At 48.9% G+C, this 25,376-nt stretch overlaps 1 protein-coding gene and 1 long non-coding RNA gene across 3 annotated transcripts; one reads left to right on the top strand and one right to left on the bottom strand.

Annotated features, from left to right (window-relative positions):
- Window positions 1-1,580: 1,580 nt before the first annotated feature.
- On the bottom strand, window positions 1,581-5,720 carry LOC119566393. Its single transcript, XR_005225416.2, has 2 exons — window positions 5,558-5,720; window positions 1,581-5,065 (listed from the first exon to the last, which is right to left on the bottom strand). It is a non-coding gene; the product is annotated as an uncharacterized LOC119566393 (long non-coding RNA).
- On the top strand, window positions 2,334-25,375 carry IRF7 (interferon regulatory factor 7). 2 transcript variants are annotated; one of them, XM_027823311.3, is made up of 12 exons: window positions 2,334-2,772; window positions 4,506-4,642; window positions 6,543-6,705; window positions 9,584-9,791; window positions 10,745-10,833; window positions 12,242-12,290; window positions 13,273-13,470; window positions 15,325-15,579; window positions 16,570-16,818; window positions 17,431-17,814; window positions 18,192-18,310; window positions 19,324-25,375. In XM_027823311.3, exons 2-12 carry the CDS (start codon window positions 4,620-4,622, stop codon window positions 19,471-19,473), a joined length of 1,887 nt encoding a protein of 628 aa, XP_027679112.2. In that variant the 5' UTR covers window positions 2,334-2,772; window positions 4,506-4,619; the 3' UTR covers window positions 19,474-25,375. The 2 variants fall into 2 exon arrangements, with proteins under 2 accessions (XP_027679112.2, XP_037755495.1); XM_037899567.2 differs by lacking the exon at window positions 18,192-18,310 and having other exon boundaries at window positions 2,578-2,772.
- The last annotated feature ends 1 nt before the right edge of the window (window position 25,376 follows it).

Genomic DNA, 25,376 nt, shown 5'->3' with positions numbered 1-25,376 from the left:
TGGGATATTTCATTCAGTCGGCGAAAGTCATTACAGAATCTCATGGTACTGTCAGGTTTAGGCACTAGAAGAATTAGACTGGACCACTGACTGTAAGATTCTTCAATAACCCCTAATTTTAACATTTTCTTTACTTCGGCCTCGATTTCTTCTCTTTTAGCTGCTGGGATTCGGTAGGGTCTCAATGTTACCTTGGCTCCTGGGATCCTGCGGATATGGTGATAGGTTTCAGTTGTCTGCCCTGGTTTTGTAGAGAACACATCTCCGTTGCAATTAATCATAGAATCTCAGGGTTGGAAGGGACCTCAGGAGGTCATCTAGTCCAACCCCCTGCTCAAAGCAGGACCAATCCCCAATTTTGACCCAGATCCCTAAATGGCCCCCTCAAGGATTGAACTCACAACCCTGGGTTTAGCAGGCCAGTGCTCAAACCACTGAACTATCCCTCCCCCATTTTAATCAACGGTAGATAAGCAGTAGATATACATGTTACATATGAATTCCTTCCAGTGAAACATATTCCTATTTAGGATTTTACATGCTGCTCCTACAGCTATAATTGTGGTTACAGAAACATTCTCCTTAATCAGAACGCTGATCTGGGTGCTGTTCCATCTCACCATCTTTCTTCATGACCACAAGCATAGGCATGAAAAAATATTTTGATTTCATGGGTATTAAAATAAATTTGTTGAGTTAAAGATGCTTAGCGCTGACATGCTTTAGCACTGACATGCTGATTTTTATCTCAGACCCTAAGGTTACCATGCTTAAGAACCAATCTCCAATTATTCTGGTCCCTTTTCCATTTTTAAAAGTTATTTTTACAAAATACACTAACTTTTGTAGCCCTCCTGCTAGGAGATAAGGACATGAGTTGTCTTTAAAGGGATTCAAGTATTTGAATCTTCAGAGTCACATAAATTTTGCCAATGTGTAAGGAAGAATATCCCAGGCTTAATGTCTGAACAACTGTTTAAAAACAGTGTATGAAGAGTGTAAACATCAAGGAGAAAAATTGATTATGGTGGTCTGAGGAGCTATTCCAAAATGTAGGTGATGCCTATAATAGATAGGAGTAATAAGGCAAAATTAAGAACTTCAGTTTAACAATAGGAAACATTCCTAATGGTAAGATCACCATTCCCAAGAGAAGTAATGGAAACCTACCAAACACAAGACAAAGTAAAAAGAAATAAAGCAAAAGGTAGCCTTGTAAATTGAAATAAAATTTACCAGCCAACCTAGAATATCATCTGTCCTTTCCCACAAGAATGAAAATAATAATGAACAAAAAAGTGACTCATATTTCTCTCACCTTCGTTGGACAAGTAGAATTTAGCAAGGCTGCTATAGGGAACAATCCTGAACCGCCAAGGTGGAAGGTGGACAAGATACAGTAATCTAATTTGGCTTTTCCATCTCTAATTTTTATAATTCTTTTAAAACTGATCTGAACAGATGAATGAATGTATTTGTCTTTGTCCACTTTGTTAATATTGAATTTAGCCTGAAGGGAAATCCTGTGAAGGACATTATATGTTACTCAAGTATCACCTGTTGGGATGTTAGAGACAATAGCAAAACTCATAACAGATTTTATTTGGACTGGAAAAATGCTAAACAAGGCAAGTGCTTGCTCATGGAAATAGACCAAGGTGATTTCCAACATGTGAACATAAAATTATATACAGTAGTAATTTAAGGCAAATAAATTGCATTGCAGGAAAATGCTTATCTATTACTCCATATTCAGATACTGTATTTACCCCAAATTTAATTTATATACAAAAGGTATATAAAAAGAATGAACTAGTAATTAAGTATTGACTTAATAGTTTCTTGAAAACAGATCTCATTTTGCAGCAGGGCACAAATGACTATGAGGAGTCAGAGGCTATCATTTACCTGGTAGACAGGTTTAATAATTGCTGTGTGAAGTTGAGGCTTTTACATAAAATGTATTGTGTTATTAGCCAATGGCTAGGTTTAGATTCCCGCTTTGAATGCTGTGGACAGACTTCTGCAATTATTACAGCAGAACAGGGTAAATAAAGCAAGAACCAATTACTTCAAAATCTCCATTCCTTCACATGTTTTCCAGGATTTCTGATTAAAGTTTCTGTTCTGGGATTGCAGAACAAGACACATGGACACGTTGTATAAATGATATATATAAAGCTTCCCATTTTCAGTTTTATTTAATCTTATATGAAGAAAGAAAGAAAATTTCAGTGCCCAGTAATGAAGTTGGGAGGAGCTGCTGTTGCTGCAGAAACAGCTTTGGAGAAGTCCCTGACACCCTGAGACTGCTGATTGTAACATTTGCATTTGCAAACATAGCCCAGCAGATTGGCTGGGCCCTTCCACCTCTGGAGAGCCTTGTTGCTTTTTGCGAATACAGACTCACAGGGCTGTTACTCTGAAACTTGTTGCTTAATAGAAATGAAACTTTTACTTTCAAGAAGATCATGTGATTTCCAGGAAAGGAAGTGCTATATTTGGGCAGGACCAATAGAAACCACTTGCATCATCACAGCTATACTAGAAATATGCTGTGAAGAAGTTTCATGTTGTTGTTTTATTAACCACCCTCTCGGTACAGGGTCCACTCCGATTGGCTACAGCCTGTGATCCCACGGACATTGTTGCCAATGCGCTGGGCTGACGACATAGTCCAGAAGAGTATAAAAGGGAGACTCGTTGCTGGAAATACTTTGATATTTCAACTATTCACAAAATCCCTGCTAACATCCTCTGGTAACAGCAAAGGTAACTGATCTGTTTTTTACTGGTGCTATTAACTGATTAGAGCTGGGGAGTAGTGGGAGGAGGGAATTGCAAATAAGAGATTTGGCAGCTTCTGTGGAAAAAGCAAGCAGAATTCATCACAATCCCATAAAGCTGCCTTCAGTAGCTTCTCTTGAAACAACAGTGCAGTTTTGAATGGGTGCCAGGAGATACAAACGTTGGCTGGATTTCTTGGTAATTGGTGCACCGGGGTGAGAGTGTGCATGCACTGGGGTGTGTGAGTGCAGTAGGGTGTGTGTGTGTGAGAGACAGAGATTTTATGCAAGTGCTGCAAATTGTGCTGGAGGATGGAAGCTAGAGAAATTCTTTTTCTACACTTTGATTCCTGACGGTGCATGAACTGTAGCTTTGCAGATCCCTCTCCTCCTCCTCCTCTCTGTTTTCTTGTGGTTTGCAGAGGTGCTCTGAGGCATGTTCGCCTATATCTGCAAAGGCCTTTGAGCGCCTCAGATGAAAGGCATGCAGAAGTATATCTCCAAATGCTAAATATATTCTAACTAGACGAGACTCATGCCTCAGCCTGCAGCTGTGGCTTCCCCCTTCCTCCGTCTATGAATGTCACCAATACATTACTCAGCTGATTTGCACCATGTTTGCAATTCAGGGGAAGAAGGAATAATACAGACTTCTGGTGTTTCAGTGCTTAGATTGAAATACCTATTATTTCCCATCTGCATAATGCCAAACAGCAGGCTAACTTTTACACTGGTTCCTCAGCAGTTATAGTTATCGCTTAGCACTTGCATTGCAATTTGCATTTGCAAAAGCACTTTAGAATATCCCCGCTGGATCTCTGCAGCATCCATGTGCCATAGGTTGGAATCATTATTCCCACTACACAGATGGGAAACTAAGGTATAGAAAGGTGGGGGCGGGAGAACTAAGGCATATGGAGGTATTTGTAGCTTGCACACGATCATGCTGCAAATCAGAGATCGGGTCAGGATTAGAATTTAGCATCTCCTGACCCAAATACCTTATAGCTTCACCTTGTGAATCACTTCAGCTCTCAGTAAGGGGAATTTGATATTGCATGGATGAGACAGGCTGCCATGGGATTGGGCTGACTCAAGAGCCAGACATTAGATGCTCCTGAGATAGCTTAGCCGTCTCCTCTATTGAAGATGGGTACCAGCTGAGTGAAGGGGGACTGATCTTGTGTAACATTGGAATACAGTGGAGAGTAAGGTGTTGCATGAATTGCAGAAGATTTTTCTTAAACTCAAGGAGGGCTGAGGGCTCAGCATGTCTGCGAATCCCCTTCCCTCCCTTGTGGTTTGTAGCAGGAAGCTCGAGAGGAGCATTATAAGAAACACCCCAGCAAGTCAGGTTAAGTATTGGTTCCTCAGCAGCAGTATTGTTCGTTAGTCTGTAAGCTCTTAGACGGAGGGACTGCGGGACTGCATCTGGGTTGCAGATGCAGTACAAAGAGGAATGGCTCCATCTGCCAGCAAAGCCTGCCAGCTGCATGTGTCCCTCCCTTTCCCTGAGACTGGCACCTCCTGGGGGTTTCTGCTGGGCAGCCGAGCTCCACGCCGTCCACCCTGCCCTGGCTCGGGGCTCAAAGCCACAAGTCGCGTTGCTCGAGTGGTTGTCGGCACACCCCAGAGAGGGCTCCGGTGCTGACACAGGAGTTGATTTGGGGTTCCGTCATGGCGGCGAATGTGAATGACTCTCCCTGCGTCTGCCTCCAGTTCATACAGGTCCTGCTTGGAGGTTTCCAATTCATCCGCAAGAATTCCGTTTGGTACCAAAGGAGCGAACTCCCCAACCCTTCCTCCTGCAATTAACCCGAGACTGGCTGCCTGATGGCTGCATCCGAGAGCGAGGGGTAAGTGGCTTTGGGGGAGCCGGACGCGGGTGCGGTCAGTGCAGCCTGGGTGACGTACACAAGCCGGTGGGAGTAGTGCAAGCTGCACTGTCTGGCTGTAACCACTGCCGGCAGGCCGGAAAGGACACACCCCTGAGCAACTGGATCCCACGGCAACAGCTTTTGTGCTTATCTCCCGCGGACAGCAAAGGCAGCCATGCCTGGCTGATGTCTGCCAAGGAACTGCTGGAGACTGTCCCTCCGGGCTGTAAGGGTCGCTGTCGTTCACCTAAGCGGCTGTCTACTGTGGCACATGGCTGCCCGGTGACTAGCTGCTCTGCTAAAGGGAAGGCGCAACTGCCAAATTGGACGTGAGACTGCCGTGCAAAAGTACTGTCATGATTACAGGTTTGCTGAAGTGTGAAATATGACCGCTTCTGTCTGCTGCAGGAAACAGGAATGGGAACATCTCAGTGAAGTATTTTAAGTTAAGGAGTGCCTACCCTTTCTTTATCATTTGTATTCCCTTAGTGCCCACGGCCCAGAGCTGCAAAAGTAACTAGGCTTCTAACTCTTATTGAAATCAACAGGAGCTAGGTGCCTAAATACCGTTGAGGATCTGAGCCTAGAGGGCCCAAGTGAGATGGGAACTCAGTGGTGCGAGGTGCTTTGCCAGGGCTCACCACACTGGCGCCTCCTGCTGGTCGTCTTGGGGATTAGCTCTGCGGGTCAGTACACCTACTCCCAGTGGTGCTTCACCCAGTGTCCCTTCTGCTCCCAGACCCTCATCACTCCAAGGACTGCGGCATTCTCGTCACGACCCAGCCCTCTGGATGTGTCATGATCTGCGTTTCCCCCTTCCAGGGGCAAATGTTGCAGTCTAACCATCCCACCACTTCCCCAGTGGCAACTACAGCCACTTGTCCGGCCACTTACCCGTGGTCCCAGCACCCTCTTCGCCCTTCCCTCAGGACTTCAGCCTGCAAATCCCAGCAGCCAGCCAGGAGCTTTTCTCTGGTCCCTGCTAGCCACACTGCTCAGTCCAGGCTGCAGGCTTCCTTCTGCCTGCCAGATACCCAGTCCTCCCTTCTTGCACTCTAGGGAGTAACTAACCCGGCTCTTCTTATAAGGGCCTGCTGGGCCTTGATTGGCTGTTCCTCACAGCCACTCTCCTATTGGCTGCTTCTTGAGCAGCCTTCCTTGGGCCCTGTTAACCCCTTGCATGCCAGTGTGGGGCAGACGCCCCATCACAGTGCTGTAGAAACACATCAATTCATAGATTCCAAGACCAGAAGAGACAATTGTGATCATCTGATCTGCCCATGTGCCACATAACACAGTCCATGTGACTTCCCCACAATAATTCCCGTTCGAATATGGAAAGAGATGTACTCAATAGACCAGGTACACAAAACAAAAATTGTGGGGAGGGAAAGGAACCATTGTCATCCCCATTTTATAGATGGGGAAACGGAGGCCCAGGGAGATAGAGAGAGAGAGATTTGCCCCAAGTCACCCAGGGAGTTTGCAACACTGAGGCACCTAATTTTCATATTAATTATTGACTAACAATCCATTTATAGCATTTCTGTGAAAGTGTTTCTTCAGAATAACTGCACACATCCACCTTGTGTGTGCGCTTTTATCTCTTCTGATAGATGCCTAGCAGCTGTTGCTTGTTTGCGCTCACCAGCAACAGAAACCTGCAGCTGATCAACTCTGTCCTCCCCATTCATTCCCAGGGAGAAGGCAGCATTTTCTTGGGCTGCATTTTCTCCTTCAGCAGCACACACTTAGCTGGAACAGCAGATCTCTTCCCTGGCGGCTCTGGTATTACTCGATTGCTGTTATTTGCAGGGGTTAGTCTTTGATCTGCCATTGGCCAATAGGCCTGGCATAACCTCTCTCTCTGTCTTTACAGGGGTTCTCAAAAATTACGGTTTGCCTGGTGGCTGATTAAGCAGATCAACAGTGAAAACTACGAGGGGCTCTGCTGGGTAGACAAGGACCGCACTCAGTTTCGCATCCCCTGGAAACACACTTCCAGGAAGGATATCAACCCTAATGACTACAAGATTTTCAAGGTAGGATCCCAAATGATTCTCTTTTTCCCCATCCCCACCAACCCCCATCTCCTGCAGAAGCCAGTCCCAGTCCAGGGTAACTAATTAAGAAGAACTGACAAAACAATCAGTGTTGAAGCTCTGACGTTGCTCTGTGACATTTGCCTTATAATGGTGTGTCACTGCGTGATGCTCTTGCATTGGGGGGAGGGATAGCTCAGTGGTTTGAGCATTGGCCTGTTAAACCCAGGGTTGTGAGTTCAGTCCTTCAGGGGGCCATTTAGGGATCTGGGGCAAAAATTGGGGATTGGCCCTGCTTTGAGCAGGGGGTTGGACTAGATGACCTCCCGAGGTCTCTTCCAACCCTGATATTCTATGATTCTGTGATTGTAAGGATGCATCATTGTCACAGTGTGGCACCAGGCAGTAATTGGCTAGTGCCCTTTCATTCCCTGGAGTATCCATGCACCAGGGTAACAGAGCACAGAAGGGTTCCTTGGCAGAATGCACACCAGGCCTCAGAATAATGACCAGCTTCAATTCCCATGGCTGTGGGAGGACCCCAATGACCCTGGTGGGGTTTGTAACATGTTCCCTTGCAGTACATCATCCAGTCACTTGCTGGCCCCATGTGCTGAATATATTTCTAAGTAGAGGGTGGTTTCCGGTAAACAAAAGGCAAAGCTGGAACTCAGGCAGTGTGGAAGCTTGTTTCTGTCTGTCATTTCAGTTATTTTCTTTAATAAATACCTCCTATTTAAAAGACTAAAGAAAAGGAGTACTTGTGGTACCTTAGAGACTAACCAGTTTATTTGGGCATAAGCTTTCATGAGCTACAGCTCACTTCATCGGCTGCATACTGTGGAAAGTGTAGAAGATCTTTTTATATACACACAAAGCATGAAAAAATACCTCCTCCCACCCCACTCTCCTGCTGGTAATAGCTTATCTAAAGTGATCACTCTCCTTACAATGTGTATGATAATCAAGTTGAGCCATTTCCAGCACAAATCCAGGGTTTAACAAGAACGTCTGCGGGGAAGGGGTAGGAAAAAACAAGGGGAAATAGGTTACCTTGCATAATGACTTAGCCACTCCCAGTCTCTCTTTTTTTCATACTTTGTGTGTATATAAAAAGATCTTCTACACTTTCCACAGTATGCATCCAATGAAGTGAGCTGTAGCTCACGAAAGCTTATGCTCAAATAAACTGGTTAGTCTCTAAGGTGCCACAAGTACTCCTTTTCTTTTTACGAATACAGACTAACACGGCTGTTACTCTGAAACCTATTTAAAAGACTGTTTCTATACATCATAATAGGGCTTCTGCCCCTTCTGGAATTTCCTGGACTTTCCACATTTTAATGGGATCTTCCCTGCAGACTGCAGCTTACAGGCAATTGAAAGGTTCCTAGATAAATTCTGAGCATTATGAGAGGACAATGTTGTGTTGAGATGTGACATGAAATGTCTCAGCTCAAGCAGGTTAGAAATTTTCAGGTGGAACATTTTTCTGTTAGAAAATGCTGATTTGTCAAAATGGAAACATTTTGCCGGAATGTGTCAACTTCAGTGAAATGTTGATGGAAATCAGGCAGGTTCCTAATCACACCCTGCCTGCCAGGGGGAGTTCCATAGAGCCCCCGCTTCCAGGTTCCCCAACCTGCCTTGCTCCCTGCCTGGTGGGTGGCTGGGATTCTGAGCAGCTCAGGGAGCTAGGGAAAGGTTTCCAAAAGATTGGAATGACGTTTTGGAATGTCACTTTTCTGAAACGAAATTTCAGAATTCTCCTTCCCTGGGAAATTTCAAACTTGCATTTTTTGTTCCGTTCCAGAATGATTCCCCCCCCCCCCCCCTGAAATTGCATAATTTCCTGCAGAATGGGAATTCCAGTTTCAGCCAGCACTAGGCACGGCTAAGAGTAGGATTAGACCCTCCCAAAGACTGAGCTGGCAACAGCCCTCAGAAATCCTGAAGCTGGGCTGTCTGACCACACTGAGAATTACAATAGTTGCAGTGTCACGGCTGGTAAAAGCCAAAACAATCTCCCAGTTGATTCTGCTTAACTTTTGTTTGTGATCTTTCCCGTGGCAGAAAATTAACAGGCATGTGCCTTGGAAAACAAAAATAGTCACCCAGGAGACAGATCTCACTTTCAGGCTTGTTACAAAGAGTTGGACAGAGCCGTGTTAACAGATCGTAGGCAATTCAGGGCAGGGCCTATCACTATAGTTGTATGGTGCATAGCACCATGGGGCCCCAGACGCTACCATTATATAATAAATAATAATATAGAGCAGTTGGGAAGTAGCCTGTTGTAATGAATGAACTCAGAACAACAGTAATCGAGGGGGTACCTTATAAGAAAAAGGGAAGGGGGAAAATGGGATCCACTGATGATTTTGCCTAGTATTTCTCCATTGTATGCTGCATGTCTGTATTTGGACCCATGGTATTGGGTCCAACATGCTCAGATGCTGTGATGATGGGAGACTGTATATGTACCTAGGCAGAGCACATGTCTGAAATCATGCCAAAATCAGCACCAGAATCCTCGGCATCCTAGGAGGAGGCTGGGTCAAGTTCTAAGCCCTTGGGTGTTTGAGTCCTGGACCACAATAGCAAAAAGGGAAAGATTACTCCACCACAGTGGTCTGAGTGGAGGCTGGGGAGGGAAAGGAGGTTTACACTTACAGCAAAGCGCTTGACGGGATCCTTTTTAAAAAAAACCAGCGGTGCTAATAGAGAGCTTGGAAGGAATTGTACAGAGATCTTCATGCCTTGCTGCCCGTGGGGCTAAGATCAACATGGCTTTCTGCTTGACGGCACTGACAGACTGCTCCTTCTCTAATGCCTTCCTGCCTGTCTTCTCTCCCCCAATCCCTCTCTTTATGGAAAGGCCTGGGCCATAACCAGCGGAAAGTACAACGAAAAGCTGAAAGATCCGGCCAAGTGGAAAGCCAACTTCCGCTGCGCCCTGAGAAGCACAAACATGTTCCTGATGATGCAGGACAACTCAAAAACCTCCGAGGACCCTCACAAAGTGTATAAAATCATCAGCTCAAGCCCCGATGTTGTGGCAGCCGCTAAAGCCGCGACTACTAAAAGTAAGGATGCTGGCAATACAGGTTGAAGACAGGCGCAGACAGACATGGTTCTGATTTGTGCAAGGAGCTAATTTCTTTTACTCTCTGCCTGGCACCACTCCAGATCCAGTCTGAATAGAATGCGACGTCATGTGGGAGAGATGGGATTTTAGGTAACTGCCTTTAAAAGTGACCAGGGCAGGGGAGGGCAATATTTCAAAAATACTTGTCCCCCAGCAGCTCCTAGCGTTCTCAGTGAATGGGAGCTGCTGAATACTCTTGAAAATTAGGGCCTGTGGCCTGAACTGTGGGTGACATAGTTGGCGTGAGATCATGGTGCTTAGGGCTGCTCCCTGCTGGTAGGGCAGAAGTGCTAACAGTACCGGATGTTTTCCGAGGGCAATCTCACTGCCCTTCTCCTGCAGATTTCTGCTTTGAGGAAACCCCGTGAGCCAAATTCTAACTTAGTTACACACGCGTTACCCTGTAAAGTCAATGGAGCTGTGAAGGCTATGGTGACGCAAGTATAACTGAGGGCAGCTTTCAAGGCTTCCCAACAAAGTGTGCAGAAGGTCATGAAGAACTGGATAAACTGGTGGCATTAAGGGCAACATTTTCAGAAGTGCCCACTAATTTTTTGGGTGCACAACTCGACACCATAAAGGGACCTGACATTGAGAAAGGGGTCTGCATCTGCCCTCCGAAAACTAGACCTCTTCAAAGTGTCTCAAGTTGGGCACCCAAATTCACCAGTCACCTTTGAGAAGTTAGGCCCTTGGTGTCTCCAGTTGGGCTCCTAAACTTGAGGGAACTCCAAATTAGTGAAGAGTTTTCAACATATGGGCCTTAAGCCCTGAGCAAATCCCACTTCTTGGAACTATGGATCATGCTTAACTTCCTGTGTCAGAAATTCCATTTGCTAAACCACTGGTTTTTTCCTCCCCATCCCTGTGTAATTTGCTGTTGTCTTTTAGACAATAACCTGCATGACACTAAAGAAGACATCATCCCCCCTTCTGAAGAAGCCCCTAATCTGCACCACCATATGCCACGGCAACTGCAGGTACCAGAACTGGGGATGGGAGAAGCTGGGGAAGTGCTAAGCTTGAAGGAGCCCTGGAATCATCAGAACCTGATAACGTTTCACTAAACTTACGTGGCTCATGGGAAATTAACACTGATAAACTCCCCACCCCCACCCCCACGCTGCAGAGTTCTGACTCAATCAGCGTCACTGCTAGAGCCCTCCATGTGAATGTGTCTCTAGACAATGTCCCTGGGGGTTGCTTATACCCTGCAGGGACAGAATCTGGCCCCAGGAAAACAGCTAGGCGAATGATCATGCATCTCTTTTTGCAAGAAGTCATGTTTGCAACACCAGATCTAAATACACACACAGCTAGCTGCTGAGCTGCAATCACAGAAGATGACCCAGCTCAGTCTTCTCACTGTGTGAAAAAAGTTTTCCACAACGGAATGAAAGAGTTTTTGCCTGAGGGAAAACTGCTTTCGTCTGCTACCATGTAACCTTTTCATCCACACAGTGGATTCAGGTGAGGAGGGAATAAAAATTACCTGTTCTGATTTGGCATGAAAACGTCCACACATTCAGGACACCCTCTCTCCCCTCCAGCTCTTCCAGGAACCGTGTGTCTGTCAAAGGCCTTGTCTACAGGAAAAAGTCTAAAATTTAACTAAGGGTGTGATTCAAAATCAGTTAAGCTAAACCAGGGCAAATTCTTGTGCAGACACTTCTGGTTTGGTTTAAATCAGTCTTGGTTTGGTTTAGCTTAAGTCAGTTGGGAATCAGTTTAAAGCTAAACTAGAATAAGCTCCTCTTAAACTGCAGTAAGTTCCATCCAGTTGTTAGTAGCGGTTTAGCTCAAATCAGTTTTAAGTTAACCTGGTGCAGCTTTCTCATGTAGGCCTAAGACCCTGGGAGGATTCTATTGACCGCTGTGGAACTCTCAGCTGGTGTGAATTAGAGTAATCTGGCCCCTGGATCACACTGGGGGGAATTGTCTCCATTCCAGCCACCAGTGGCCATATGTCAGCATAGCTGCAAACCCTCATGTCCATAAAGAAAGCCACCATTTGCATCAGGGGTGCTTATCCCTGTGTCAAGAAAGCTCCCAGGTTCTCAGCCCCTCCCTCTTGGATGCCTCTTCAAGTCAAGAACGCAAAGCGTATTTGGCTTGCCTGCATCGGAGTAGCCACCCTCCTTGGCTCAGGCTGGCCCTTAGCTGGGACTCGCATGTTTCTGCTGGGCCACTGGGAAGCAGCAAGACTAGCAACAGAGTGAGGCCATGGCTGAATCCACTTCGCTGGTCAAAGCCTCTCTGTGAATGGGTGCAGAAATGCCCAGCTAATTGTAGGGGTGTTGCTTCACTGATGCACTTTGTCTCTCACATATCTCTGTGATGAATCCAATAAAACAAAAAGAAAATGGTCTCGGGTGCTTTGTTTTGCAGCCGCAGATAGAATTAAATTTGGAGATGTCGCTGGAAAACCCTCCCCAAGGTAAGTTACTTGCTGATTTTTTTTTTTTTTTTTTTAAAGTGTAAATGATTGAATTCCGGAAGATAAAACCCAGAATAGAAACCGTGGTGCTGCATATGGCCCTGTGCTCCTCCATTGTTTGTTCATTGAATTGGATCTCTTTACTGAAGGCTTGGGCACTCGACTGAGAGTTGGGAGCCCGGGATTCTCTTTCCTGCTCTGCCACTGATCTATTCAGCACCTTGGTTGAGTCTTTCAGCATTTCCACATGCCCTGGGGCAGGAAGCAGGATGAACTAGCCAGGAAATTATCCTGAGGCATACAGACTTTGAATCAAAGTCGTTGCTTCCTAGTGCAATAGCCCTGCAGCTTTTCCACCTTGTCTGGAATTCTGGTGGAAGGTCGGTGTTGCATTTAATTCTAATCAAATAGAACAGGAATGAATAAACATAATACATGCTTGGGAACGCTAGAGGGAAGGAGATAAGAGAGAATAACAATATGGCGGAGCTGATAAACCTTTGCTTAAATAAGCAGTCAAGTTTAATCCTTGTTCAGTTCAGATTCAGTGCCCAGCAGTTGGACTGTGGTCTGATTGCCTTTAAAACCAGCCTATTCAAGATCAATTTCTAACCCAGCTATCAAAGACACTACCCCATAGTCGGTGGGTCTGTGGCAACAAGTCTGCCAAAGAACCCTTGCATGATGCCATCAGGGGCAACAGCCCCGGGCAGGTTCAACCGTGGTGCTAAGGTCATTGGGGAGACAGATTTGGCCAACAGTGTCACACCCCCAACAGCTCGCTTTGGCCCAGCATGGTGAGGCCCTAGCCAAACCCCATGGGCAGGAGCAGGGCTATTGCAGGCTTCCACCGTGCAAAGCGAACTCCTGAGGAAAACCAGCTTCTAGTGGGACAGGTGGAGAGGTGCATGAGAAAAAACTTGTGACAGGCATAGAGACGTGCGTGTGACTGAGACCGTCCTCGGCTCTTGTTGCTCCACAGAGATGAACAGCGTGCAGAACGAAAGGCCAGCCTACAACCCTGGCAGGAATCCGTCCCAGGGCTACACCACCAATAATTTGGCGCCAAACGGCTACCAGTGCAGCCCCGACACGCTCCAGTGGATTCTGCAACAGTGCAGCTTAACCCAGAGTGGCTGCAGCCCGCAGCAGCTGCCGTGGACTCTGGATGGAGGTTCAGGTAGGCTGAGACCCCAAAGAGCAGAGCTGTACCCAGAGGCACCTATGTTTCATAATACAGCTGGCTCTCACTGGACCTCCCAGTGACTTCCTAGGCCTGTGTTAGAAATGTTGGGTGTGGAGCGTCAGGACAGTCCCGTTGCATTCCAGGGGTGAGGGAATCCTGCCCTGCCTTCTGATGTGCTCGTCGAGCGCTGTGGTTCTTCACCGTCCCATGCCAGCAGAGCCTCCTCCCGCAGCGCGGGCAGTTCCAGACAGGAAGCCGATGGGCTGCAGGGAGGTGCCTAGGAGGTATCCCTCTCAACAGCTGCTCCAGGCCATGTACTCAGCTCAGAAACCAAGTGGCAGGTTATTGTACGGCATCCAAGCAAAAACAATGAAGAGGATCTAAAGCAGGGGTGTTGCCCGCCCCCACCCCGTGGCCCTTGAGGCTCTTAATTGTGCGCCAAGGGCGACTGCGTAGAAGAAAATGCATACTTGGTTCTCAACGAACGTGTGTCCCTGAGCGGCACCATGTGACTTTGCAATGCGGTGTTTGTGTCAGCCCGGTTGCTGCAGCAAGGTGCTGGGAATGCTGCTGCCCAGCCAACGCCCACTGCATCTCCCTCCGCAGTTCTGGTGTGAGCCAGAAGCACGGGGAGCGGCTACTCTCCCTTCCCTCCTGCAGCTGCTCCGCAGCACCCCTGCTGGCTGCCTGCTGCGTTACAGGCGAGAGAGGTTGCTCTCTTCCCTGTGGGGCTATGGGAGCTGTAGGGAAAGCAGGACAGGAGTTTGACTAGCACAGTGTGGGTCCTGGAGGAAAGCCTGGCAAAGGACTTACTCCCCTTCCCCACACAGTCATCCAGGGCAGCCCAAGAGAAAGGAAAGCCAAGAGCCATTCTGATTCTCTGCCCCATAGGCTAGAGCTCCAGCTGTGACCCCTTCCTCCTGCATGCCCGCTGCTGGCAGGACATCTAGGAGCCAGCTGTGCTCACTCTGGCTCCTGCTGGGGACTCCCCCACATAAGGGAACAGTGTTGCCCACTCTCAGGATTTTAAGCATTGAATCCTGGGCTATTTGATATCTTATTGTAGAGCCCCAGCTCCTGGAGTCATGTGATGACACAAAATTCCCACCTTTCATTTAAAAAATTAGAAATAAGTTTCTGGTTGCAGAGAAAAGCTTGAAACCGTGAACTTGAGAGGCTCAAACCCAGAAGGCAAATAAAAAGAGCCCCAAATTGGGGGCAGGAGGGTGGTTATGTTTGGGGACTTGCATGATGATTTGAGAGCAAGATGGGCTGGTGACACCATGGGAGTCCTGCTGGGTAGGTTCCATGCCTGCCTCAGCAGTGGAAAGCAAGCCAAATTTTGGATTGGGATCCCCCCTGCCCTTTCTGAGACGTCTGACCTTCAGGCTGGGAAGCTCTGGGACCATTTCTCTAAAACTAAAACAAACGGCAAGGGTCATTCACCCTGCCCACCCCGAGACCAGACCTGTGCTAGCTGCGGGCAGCAAGGGCCCTGCACTGAGCCACTCACCCACATCGGGTGTGTTGCATTTGGGTGGATCAACCCCCGAGGTCAGGGTCAGTCAATAGTAATGAAATCCATCTCCCTTCTCTGTTTGGATTCCCAAAAGTGAGGTTCGGGGTAGGGTTGGGAAGCATGGGGAGTGGTGGATACTGCAAAGGGCATTGCGATGGTAAAGCTTTATCCAATAGGAAGATCTTGCAGCATTTCCAAAAGGAGAGAGCGAGCACGCTCAGCAGCTATTGAATTGTCTAATGTAATGGCCAGCACGCTGCAGTGCCTTACCCAACTCTGGTAATTAACACTGGGTTTCTTTCCCCCTTCCCCCCCGCCCCCCCCATCAGGGGAAGTACCATATGAAGACAGCCAAGGCTATCCAAACCAACATATGGGCCAAAATGGCTACCCACCGCAGGGGAGCGGAGCGGCAAATGGACCAGTGGAGAACTATCACCAACCCGTTGGCCAGTGGGTGACCCAACCCATGGCAGAGACCCAACCCATGCAAAATGCTTATGACCCTTCTGCGGCCTCAATTCTACAGCAGCCCCTCCCATCCAGCACAGTTCCTGGCATAAGTCAGCTTCTTAATAGTGCAGGTCAGTATATCCCCATTATCTGAGAGCTGGCCGGTGTAAGCAGGCACTTGAGACAGAAAAGACTTGTTGGATCATTGGAAGGTTATGCTCCCCCAATAGCAAATGAAGCAGATACGGAACTAGGCTTCGGCGGGTTAGATTTTTATCGGTAAATGTCAGTAATCGTCGATTTCACTCTACACACAAACCGAGGAATAAATATTCCATCGATAAAAATAGAAATGTGCAGAGAAGCAGCAGTTTTCTTCCTCTGCTGAACAATTCACGAGAGTTTGGTTTAGGGCGATGGGCTGTGCACAGTTTGACCGGTGAGGTCGACAATTCGGGTTCTAACAGTTACAAAGCTTTAGCTTTTTGAAATCAAGGTCGGTCATTAAAGAATTACTGCCTGGCCTGCCCTGCTGTCTGACCCCCTCCCATCACTTCCCACAACTGTGAACATTTAAATGGGGGGTGGGAGGGGGGAAATGCTTAAAAATAAACAATCGCCATTATCCTCCAGTTCTCAGAAATAAACACCGAGCTCTGCCAAGCCTACTCAGAGCTGATCCCGCACGTGAAGCCAGTTTGCCAGAAGAGCTCAGCTCCCGTTCAGCACCAAAATGAAGCTGTTTGCTAGATCTGAAACTTCCCCCATTCCCTTGCAATTACTCATCCCGCACCAGTAGGACGTGAGGTGCATTCGGGAGACAAAGTCTCTATCCCAAAGAGCTTCCAGTCTAAATGCGGAGGATGGGAGGCAGCAAAAGCAAAACAAGCGAGCAGTGACGCTGTGCGTGCGTCTGGGCAGTACTGCCGTTTGTGCAGAATTATGATATTGTTTCCTTCTCTTTAAAAACTGCCTCTTTTGGACAGACAGTTTAGGGCTCAAAGCAGGGGGTTTTCAGGAGGGACTGTAGAAGAGAGTGGGTGAAAAGAACGGAGCTAAGCAGAAACTAACGGGTTCGTTACTGCCTACCAGTCTCACAAGCCTATTGTTCTCCATCCTAGCGGAAGTCCTGTTTGCAGGGAGACCTCACTACAATAACCACGCGGGCGTCCAGAGCACTTTCCCGAGCGAAGCGCCTGCAGGAAACGCAGTGATCTATCAAACGCTGAATGGCCCGGGAGAGAACGGTTATCACCAGCCAGCGAATCAGTGGGCAGCCCCAGAGCAGAACAGGTTGACCCTGCTGGCTGCCCCTCTCCCAGAGCAGCATCCTCCTCCGCCCAACACAGTGCCATCGCAGAACAATACAGGTCAGTGACGCCACCCCAGCTGCCTGCCCCAGGGAAGGAGACCTGCCCCAAGCACAGAGTACATCCGTCACCCACCCCTGCCTCTTCCCTCTGAAGGTGAACAAGGACTGGGGCAGACTTGTCAAAGCTTTAGGAAAACACAGCTATTGGAACTGAATGGCACCGACCTTTCCCTCCCCACCCCTAGATTAGAGGGCCCTCTTCACTTCTCTTGGAGGTTTAGACATCTCAGCTTCAGGTTTGAAATAGACACCCCGCCCCACCCAAATCTCAGCAGCCCCATCTCTGCTTGCAGAGGGGGATCCAGGAAGTTCCATGGGGTTCACAGACGTGGCTCTCGTGTGGAAAGCGGGGGACTAACTGCAGGGATGGACAGGTACCATAACGCTCAGGCAGTGCTCTGCTGGGACTCCCAACAAGGGTGCCAGTGGCAGCCGGGCGTGGGGACGATGGGCTCAGCATGTCAGGGGCTAATCCAGCATCCACTGAGGTCAGTGGAAGTGTCTTCACTGACTTCAGTGAGCATTACATCGGGCCCTTGGCGAGCGGAACCAGAGCGCACCTGTTCCTGCCAGGCCCTATATAGTCCAAGCGTTCCCTCGTCTCTTGCAGAAACCATTCCTCCCACTATGGACGTCACCATCTATTACCGAGGGAGGCCGCTCCACGAGGTGCAGGTGGCCACCAGCAGCTGCCTCTTCGCGTACAATAACGGGGACCCCACCTTTGCTCCGAGCTGCACGCAGGTGGTCCAGTTCCCAAGCCCAGATGAGCTGTCTGACCAGAAGCAGGCCCAGTTCACCAGGCAGCTGCTCGTGAACGCAGGGCTGCTGCTGGAGCAGAAGCACAAGAAGATCTATGCCAAGCGCCTGAATAAGTGCAAGGTTTTCTGGGCCCTCTCCAGGCACCTGGTGAACATGGCTCAGAGCCCTGAGCCCAAGCTGCTGCCACGCGACGCCGAGATGGAGATCTTCGACTATGAGGTGTTCTCAAAGGGTGAGTCTGCGTCCGGGTGTGGCTTACTCTGTGGGGCCAGATTTACGGGTAGCAGTTAGATTAGCCGAGAGAAACTCCAAGAGACGTTACTTACCATACGTTTGCCCCATGGGGCTCCAGTGTGGTCGAGGCGCGTAGGCTGACCAAGGGCCGGAGCCCAGCCTGCATAAGCACTGGCCTCCAGGTTTTGTCTGGGCTCTTCGGAGAGAAGAGAGAATGGCCAGGAGCAAGGGTGAGGGAGCCCCAGAATCTCCTAATCAGAAAGCTCCTCTCGTGGCCACCGTCCCCTGACCATCCCAGGGCAGTTTATTTAATCCAGCCACCCCAATGCCTGCCTTGTCCTTGTGCTACTAAAACCATCCTGGTTCCTTCTGCAGAGCTGAAGGATTTTAAGGAACATGAAAGGGCTGCATCTCCCGACTTCACCATCTACCTTGGCTTTGGGCAGTGCTTCTCCAAATCCAAGCCCAAGGAGGCCATGTTAATCCTAGTGAAGGTGAGCCAAGAAGCATCATTCTCCCTTAGCTATGGAGGGAAGTGCTGGCTAAATGCCAAGCGTCCTTTGTCTCTGGCGGGATGGTTCAGGGGTTAGTGTTTGTTCACTGATGGCCAGCTCCATTGACTTCAGTGTTGACGTGCAGCCGCTAAGAGGCTGCACCCCTCTTCTGCGTGGAGTGGCCGTGGGTCCATGTAGCTGGTGAGGAGCTAGTGCTTGAGTGGAGATCCCTGGATAACCAGCGGGGAGAGATTTACCCCCCCACCCACTTAACTTCACAGCCACATGGCAAGAAGTGGAGAATCCTCCTCTGCCTCTAAAGCTTTACAGTCCTGGGAGGGTAACTAAGCATCTCTTTCTAGCTTAATTATTAGTCTTCTTTGACTACCCAAATTCCCCTCCAGTGAGCCCTGCCAATGCACGGACCAGTCCTGGCTCGCCGCTGTTTGGGAGGGGTGGGAACGCATACCGTTCAGCGCTCTGACACTACCATGACGGGTACCAAGATAAGAACCTAGACCGATCTGATGGGGCTGCAGCGTAGGCATAAGGGTCTTCTAGGGAATAGCCCCAGTGCAGAAACCCCTTCGGTCCAGTCACAGAGCCAGCCCTAGGCTGCTTTCACGGCAGCCCTCGCTGCAGAGTGTAAGTTAAAGGAAGGAAGAGATGGATCAGGCACAGAAAACTGTGGCCAAGACCGACCTGTACCCTGGCTATTCTGCATGCCTGCAAAGCCCACAGCAGGCTGTTGCAGCCAGCACAGGGCTGAATCTGGGGTTGCCAGACATAGGTGAGAGATGCACTTGCCACACTTTTGAACCGCGAGCCCTCACTTCCTTGTCTCTGGGCGTTGCTGACAGAGCATGTCTCCCCCAGCAGTCACCCCCTGGGGCAGGGGAACAGATGGAGGCTCTGACGGGGCCATTCACGTGGCTCATTCAAAAGAGGCAATGCATAGCAATGTGGCGGCACAGGTGAACGCCTCCTGAGGGGTGTTTGTTTCTCTCTTGCAGCTGGTGCCTAAGTTCTGTGAGTATGTCCACGACTTGGCCCTGCGGGAGGGAGCCTCGTCCCTGAACAGCGGGAACGTGAGCCTCCAGGTGTCAAGCTGCTTCAACAGCTTGTATGACCTCATTGAGCAGTACAACATGCAGATTGACTGAACCTCCTCCCCTCCCTAGGATCTGATCTGCACGTGGGAGAGCAGCATTGGCCCGTCCTTGCCTAGGTCTCTGCCTGACTGGCCTGCCTTTGAAAACACTTCCGCCTTTCCCCTGCCCACTTGCATCAGTTTGCCCCCATCAGGAAATGTGTGCGTGAGATGATGGGTGGCCTTGTGGCTTAGCCACTTCACTGGACTCAGTAACGCTGGGTTCAGTCCCTGCTGTGCCACCTCCTTAGTGACCTTGGGCAAGTCACTGCAGCTGGGGGCCTCACTTCCCCAGCTGTAAAATGGGAACAATTCCTTACCTCATAGGGTTGTTGTGAGGATAAATGCATGTGAGGTGCTCAGATATTACAGCAATAGACAGATCAGCCTTCCCTACTCAGGGCCACCAATTGAAAATAGAGATTTTTTTCCCCCAGCTGAAATAAACAGGGTACCAGACACTGTGCTCTGAAGGTAGAAGCAAGAGAATCTTCCTCTCTGCTTCAGGAGGTCAGCAAGAAAGTCGGGGTGTGCGGGGGGAGGGGAACGACGGGGGGGCGGGGCATACTCATCTACAGCACTGCAATGTAATGATCTTGTGTCTCTGTCTGGGCTGAGCTGGCTGGATTTTAAGCTGAGTGAAGGGTGTTGACAGGGAAAAAATCCTTATCACCACCTCTTGCTGACGTAAGTGAAGCAGGAATCCTGGGGGTGGGTCGTACAATAGCCCTGGCCAGCTCTCCTGGGGTCACAGGGTTGGTACAAGGTGAACTAATCCGTCAGATGGTGACTTAGGCACAGCTCCTAACTTCCATTGATTTGAATGGAAGTTCGGAGCCTAAATACCTGAGGATCTGGGCTTTAATCAGCTGATAGACTATGAGATGGAAAAATCTCATAGAAGACACAGTCTCCACTTTCTCCTCATGCTATGTCCCTTTCAAGCGCTCGTCTGTCAGAGGTCTGTGAAATGGAAGCACCCATGGTCCAGTAGATCTGCTAGACACGTCAGCTGTGTGCAAGTAGCATACAGACGGCTGAAGTAAGCGAGCTCGAGGAGGGCTGCTTTAAACAGCTGGGCCGTGCCTCAGGCCGTCCCCTGACCCCAAGGAGATGAGAAGAGAACGAGTAACACCCTGAACAGTGTAGCGGAGGGGAGGCCCGGAAGCCACAACAGAGGCTGGTCCTGCTCCCAGTGGAATTTTGCCATTGACTTTCCTGGGAGCAGGATCAGTCCTATTCCAAAGTAGCTTGCTCCCCCAAATGTGCCCGGCTAATAAATTAAAGTTTAGCGCCGAACACTGTATTCTAACCTCTCCACACTCTGCCTGAGTTCAGTCTGCAGGCCCAGCCGCGCTCGGCCTTGCGCATGTTGTATGAGCCCATTCGCCCTACAACTCCTTGTCATCCTTGAGCAGGGGGCGGTCACTGCCTGAACCAAGTCACACCGACAACACTCCACTTCATTCTTTGCCAGCTTCTTGCCCCACAAAGCACATTCACACAAGAGGAAAAACATGCCATGTTCGTGTAGTCCACCATACCGCCGCCCTACCCCTTTGTCTGTCCCGCTTCCCTTGGACACGCACGGGCTGGCCTGCTGTCATCTGAGGAACACACAGCATACATAGGCACAGATCCATAAAGCTGGCACTTTCCTAACCATACATGCTCAAGGTAACCTGTTGTTTTAATGGGCATAGGCCAGCAGTTCTTAAACTATGGTTCACTGGCTGACTACACCATGCTCCTTATTTCCTGCTCCTTCTTTTTTTGGTAATTTATTTATTTAGTACAGTTTCAGAATGCTTGTCAAGGGCACCCAGAGTGTAGGCTGGGTGCTTTTTTTATTTTTTTTTAACTGCAGTGTAGCTAAAATCTCAACACCTTACTTGCCTTTCAAACAGCCGCCCGGGCCCCAAGTGCCACTGGTGCTCTTCCCGTGCGAACAGTTGCACTAGTGGCCACAGTGATGACGTGCAAGCAGAGCAACGCCGCTTGTGCGGCGGGATGGGTCATAGGACACGGGGTCGTGACCAACACTGGACCAGTATGGGAAGGCCGACTGCTGTGGACTACTGTCACGCAAGCAGGCTGGGCTCTGACAGGAGACCTGTATGAAACTGACATTGCACACTGGATGTTGTTTTCCTCCAGAAGCAACTACAGATGTTAGCTTTAGGCCCCTTCCCTGGCCTAGCTTAGGGGTGTGCTGTTGCTAAGACCCCTGAGTATCAGCGTGGTATCTGAGCACTGAGCATCTGTGGAAAGCAGCAAGAGGGAGATGACGAGTGTATCTTCCTCTTTTTGCCTGCCCACAATTCTGAGCTGTATATATTTATTGTGTTAATACGATTCTGGGTAGTTTCAATGATATGTCATTTGAAATTTCTTGCATTCCATGAGTTTAGTAACTGAGGGTGAGTGAGGCCGTAAACGAGTGGCAATCCACTTGGTCATCGCAATGTGTGCGTGTATCACACACACACACGGAGGTTGGCCTCCTCACCCGCAGCTCTAATTGCTTCCTCCTTTTCCTTTTAAGGCTGCTTGGATCTTTATACATGTCATCCTGACTGAGCTGTGAGTCTCAAAAATGCAAGTGTCTCAAGGACTGACAGCTGAAAGTTTGATTTAAATAGAAAAATTAATGGACTCCAGGAAGTCTCATCCTCTGCCCTTCCTTTGACCAGCCAAGGGCATTTTAAGAAAAAAAAGAAGGGGTGGAGGGGGGGTATAGAAATCCTAGAAATCAGGGAAGCAGGTCTTCCCAAACCTATGCACTGATGAAGCCCAACATACCTTACGAAGGGTGAGTGAAACCCTGGCCCTGCTGAATTCAATGGGCGTCCTGCCATTGACATCACAGGGGCCCGGATTTCACCTGGTGTGTCTGGCAGAATGTTAAGCACTAATATTAAAGTATAATTTATAGAACACCTGCCCCACTGTGGTACTTTCCCTAGGTTTTCTTTATTGTTTAGGTAAATTGGGCATATTTATGTTTTAGCTTCCTTTTATTAGCACAGGGCTCTGTGTTTCATCCAAATGGACTTTGGCCTAAGTTTTCAAAAGTGATTTTGGGGGCCCGCTGGGACACTTTTTAAAAGGGCCTGATTGTCAGAACGTGTAGAGCACCTGCTCTCTCAAAGTCGGGCCTTTTAAGGTGTCAAGCCAGCACCCACAAACTGAGCCCCTTTGCCCCCCGCAAATCACTAGTAAATGTAGGTGATTGCAGGTCTGTGCACAACTCCCTGCTCCTGGATGGAATGTCACCTGTGTGAGCGGTTCCAATCCGGGGCTGACCTAGAGGACCAGCACTTGAGCAGCTAGCGAGGCCTTTGGCTTTGCAGCTGAACTGTGACTTCCAAATAGAGGCAAATCCCTTTACATGGGCTAGGGTGTAATTCAGTTGGTGTGGCAGTCCAGCCCTCTCCCAGCCAGCCTGAGAGTGGAGAGGGGCTCTTCTCCTGACATCTTGTACTGGAGTTCAGTTTTACACCACAAGTGGGTTGGTCTTTGCTGCTGCTGGCCTCACAGAAGTCGTTCCAGCACTAGCAGAAAGGCTTTAGGAGTCTAATCTGGCTCCAGCTGAATTCAGTGGCCAAAGTAAATGATTCCAGGGGGAGGTGAATCAGCCTCATGGGGCTGCTTGCCTATAGCATGAGGAGGAGATAGACAAGGGCAAGAGGAGGGAGACATGAAAGCAGCAGGTCAAGGTGTGCAGGGTTGAAAACAGCCCCACACGCAACTGGCAAGATGTGCCAAGGCCCTTCTCCCTCTTCTCTATGGAGCAGCAGCAGGTCTGGTGCCTTCTAGCTCAGGTGTTGAAGGCTTTAAGTAGCATTTGACTTTAGTAATATGCCTTTTTCTAATGTCATGTCTCATGCAGCCAGAGGGTTTTTGCACTCTCTGTAGAGCAGGCATTGCATTCACTGGGAGAGGATTGCACAGCCCGAGAACACTCCGTGGTTAATGAGACTGCAGCCTGACAGGGCGTAACTTGTCTCGCAGTGTTAGTGCAGTGTGTGGGAGGGATGGATGAGTCACAAGCCAGTCCCTCAGAAGCAGGGTCATGGATTTTATGGAACATCTCTAGACCTTGCAAGGGAGTCAGAGGCTCGCTCATGTCAGCATGCGTGGCTCCAGCAAAGTCATTGCAGCTGCAGAGCCGGCCCATGGAATTTAATTTAGGCAGAGTGTGAAACATCTAGAGCAGGGGTTCTCAAACAGGGGGTCACAAGATTATTTTGGGGGGCGGGGGCAGTTGCGAGCTGTCAGCCCCGCACATGTCAGGGCTCCAGCTGTCAACCCCCAGGTGTACCAGGGCTCCGGCGGTCAGCCCAAGCCCTTCACAGCTGGGTGGATGGAGAGCAGGGGCTTCTGACCAGGCATCCAGCTCTGAAGGCAGCACCGCCCCCAGCAGCAGTGCAGAAGTAAGGGTGGCATAGTATGGGGGTGGGGGGTCATCACAGCCTGAAATATTTTCAAAGAGGGTCCCAGCAAGAAAAGTTTGAGAACCCCTGATCCTGAGAATGTCTCTTCAGGGAACTGAGCAAGAGACCCAGCCACCCCCCCCATCTACAGTGCAGCTCCTGTCCAAGCACAACTGTGTGTCGGTGTTAGTCTGTCAACACCTGCCATGCTGCACAGCCGTGTTTGTATCCGTACGTTATGGACAGCTATCCCACTCTGCCGCAGCTGCTGGGGGGACGGGGCAGGGCAGAAGATTGTGGGTGTTTAATAAGGCACAATGAGCTTTAGGGCAGGCTGTCCTCCCACACACATAGCGAGGAGGCAGGAGAACAGGCTGTCAATGCCCACACAGTTACATGGGTATCTGCTGTAACGAGGAAGGACCATTTAGAACCTAGTTACAGCCTGATAATGATGCTCATGAGAAAAATCAAAGCACAGTGTATCCAACATGATTACGTTACCAACAGCGTGTGTGGACACAAACTGGGTAGGGAGGCAGCCTCAGTACAAGCTGTACAGTAGAAGGGCCTCTCACTATTGCCATGAAATGCCAAGCTGATCTGAGTTGGGTGCTACGGACTATTTTGCCTTTTTAATAAAATGACCCTTGTGATTTGATTTAAAAATTGCCTAACTCACGTCACAGATACGGGGGGGATTGATTGTGTTCTCCCACACCTCAGTTGTGATCATGGGAGTTCCACACAAAGCAACACATTAAAGCCCTTCATTTTCCTTCTCTCTACAACTTGGACTGCAGAAGGAGGTAGGAAATAAAAGGACACTAATGACCAGCTGCTTCATACTAAGCCAGAAAATCAAATTTCATGGATCAGCCTCTGCACTGCACCTTTGGGAGGCAATCAGTGAGAGTGAGTTAATTAAATATGGATTTTTGTAGTGTACTTTTTGATACTTGGTTAATTACTGCTCCTTCCCATATGATGGAATAAATAGGCTGCTTCCCCAGAGGTTGTAAACTGGCATAGCTCCTGACACAAATCATGCTTTCAGCAAATCAGAAGACCCGGAAGTTCTGGTTCTTCATTAACAGGCATAAGGTGAATATTGTTTCTTAGTGAAGAAACGGGGCCTTGATCCAAAGCTTAACAGGAGCCTTTCCAAAGGGGTTCAGTGGGCTTTGGCTCCAGCTGCTAATGTTGAAGGGATCTCAAAATCTGAAAGCTTCTTTCTGTCTTCATTAAGAAATGTTTCTTAGAACTGTAATTGAGGCCAACTGTAATTCTGTTCTAACACCAGGTCAGTTTTCATACATTGTGCCCGTTTCTTGTGTGTATTCTAAGTAGTGCAAACCTTTCAGCTACTGATGTGAGCGAAGCTCTCTGTTCACATTGCTCATCTATGCATCAGCACGGGCAGGAAAAGTGCCCTTTTCCCCTCTTGTGTCTGTGTAAATAAACTGACATTCCACTGTCC

Source organism: Chelonia mydas, chromosome 6 (assembly GCF_015237465.2).
Source record: "Chelonia mydas isolate rCheMyd1 chromosome 6, rCheMyd1.pri.v2, whole genome shotgun sequence".
NCBI classification, from domain to species: domain Eukaryota; kingdom Metazoa; phylum Chordata; order Testudines; family Cheloniidae; genus Chelonia; species Chelonia mydas.
The sequence above is the reverse complement of the archived record's forward strand: the minus strand, read 5'-3'. Positions and strand labels throughout refer to the sequence as shown.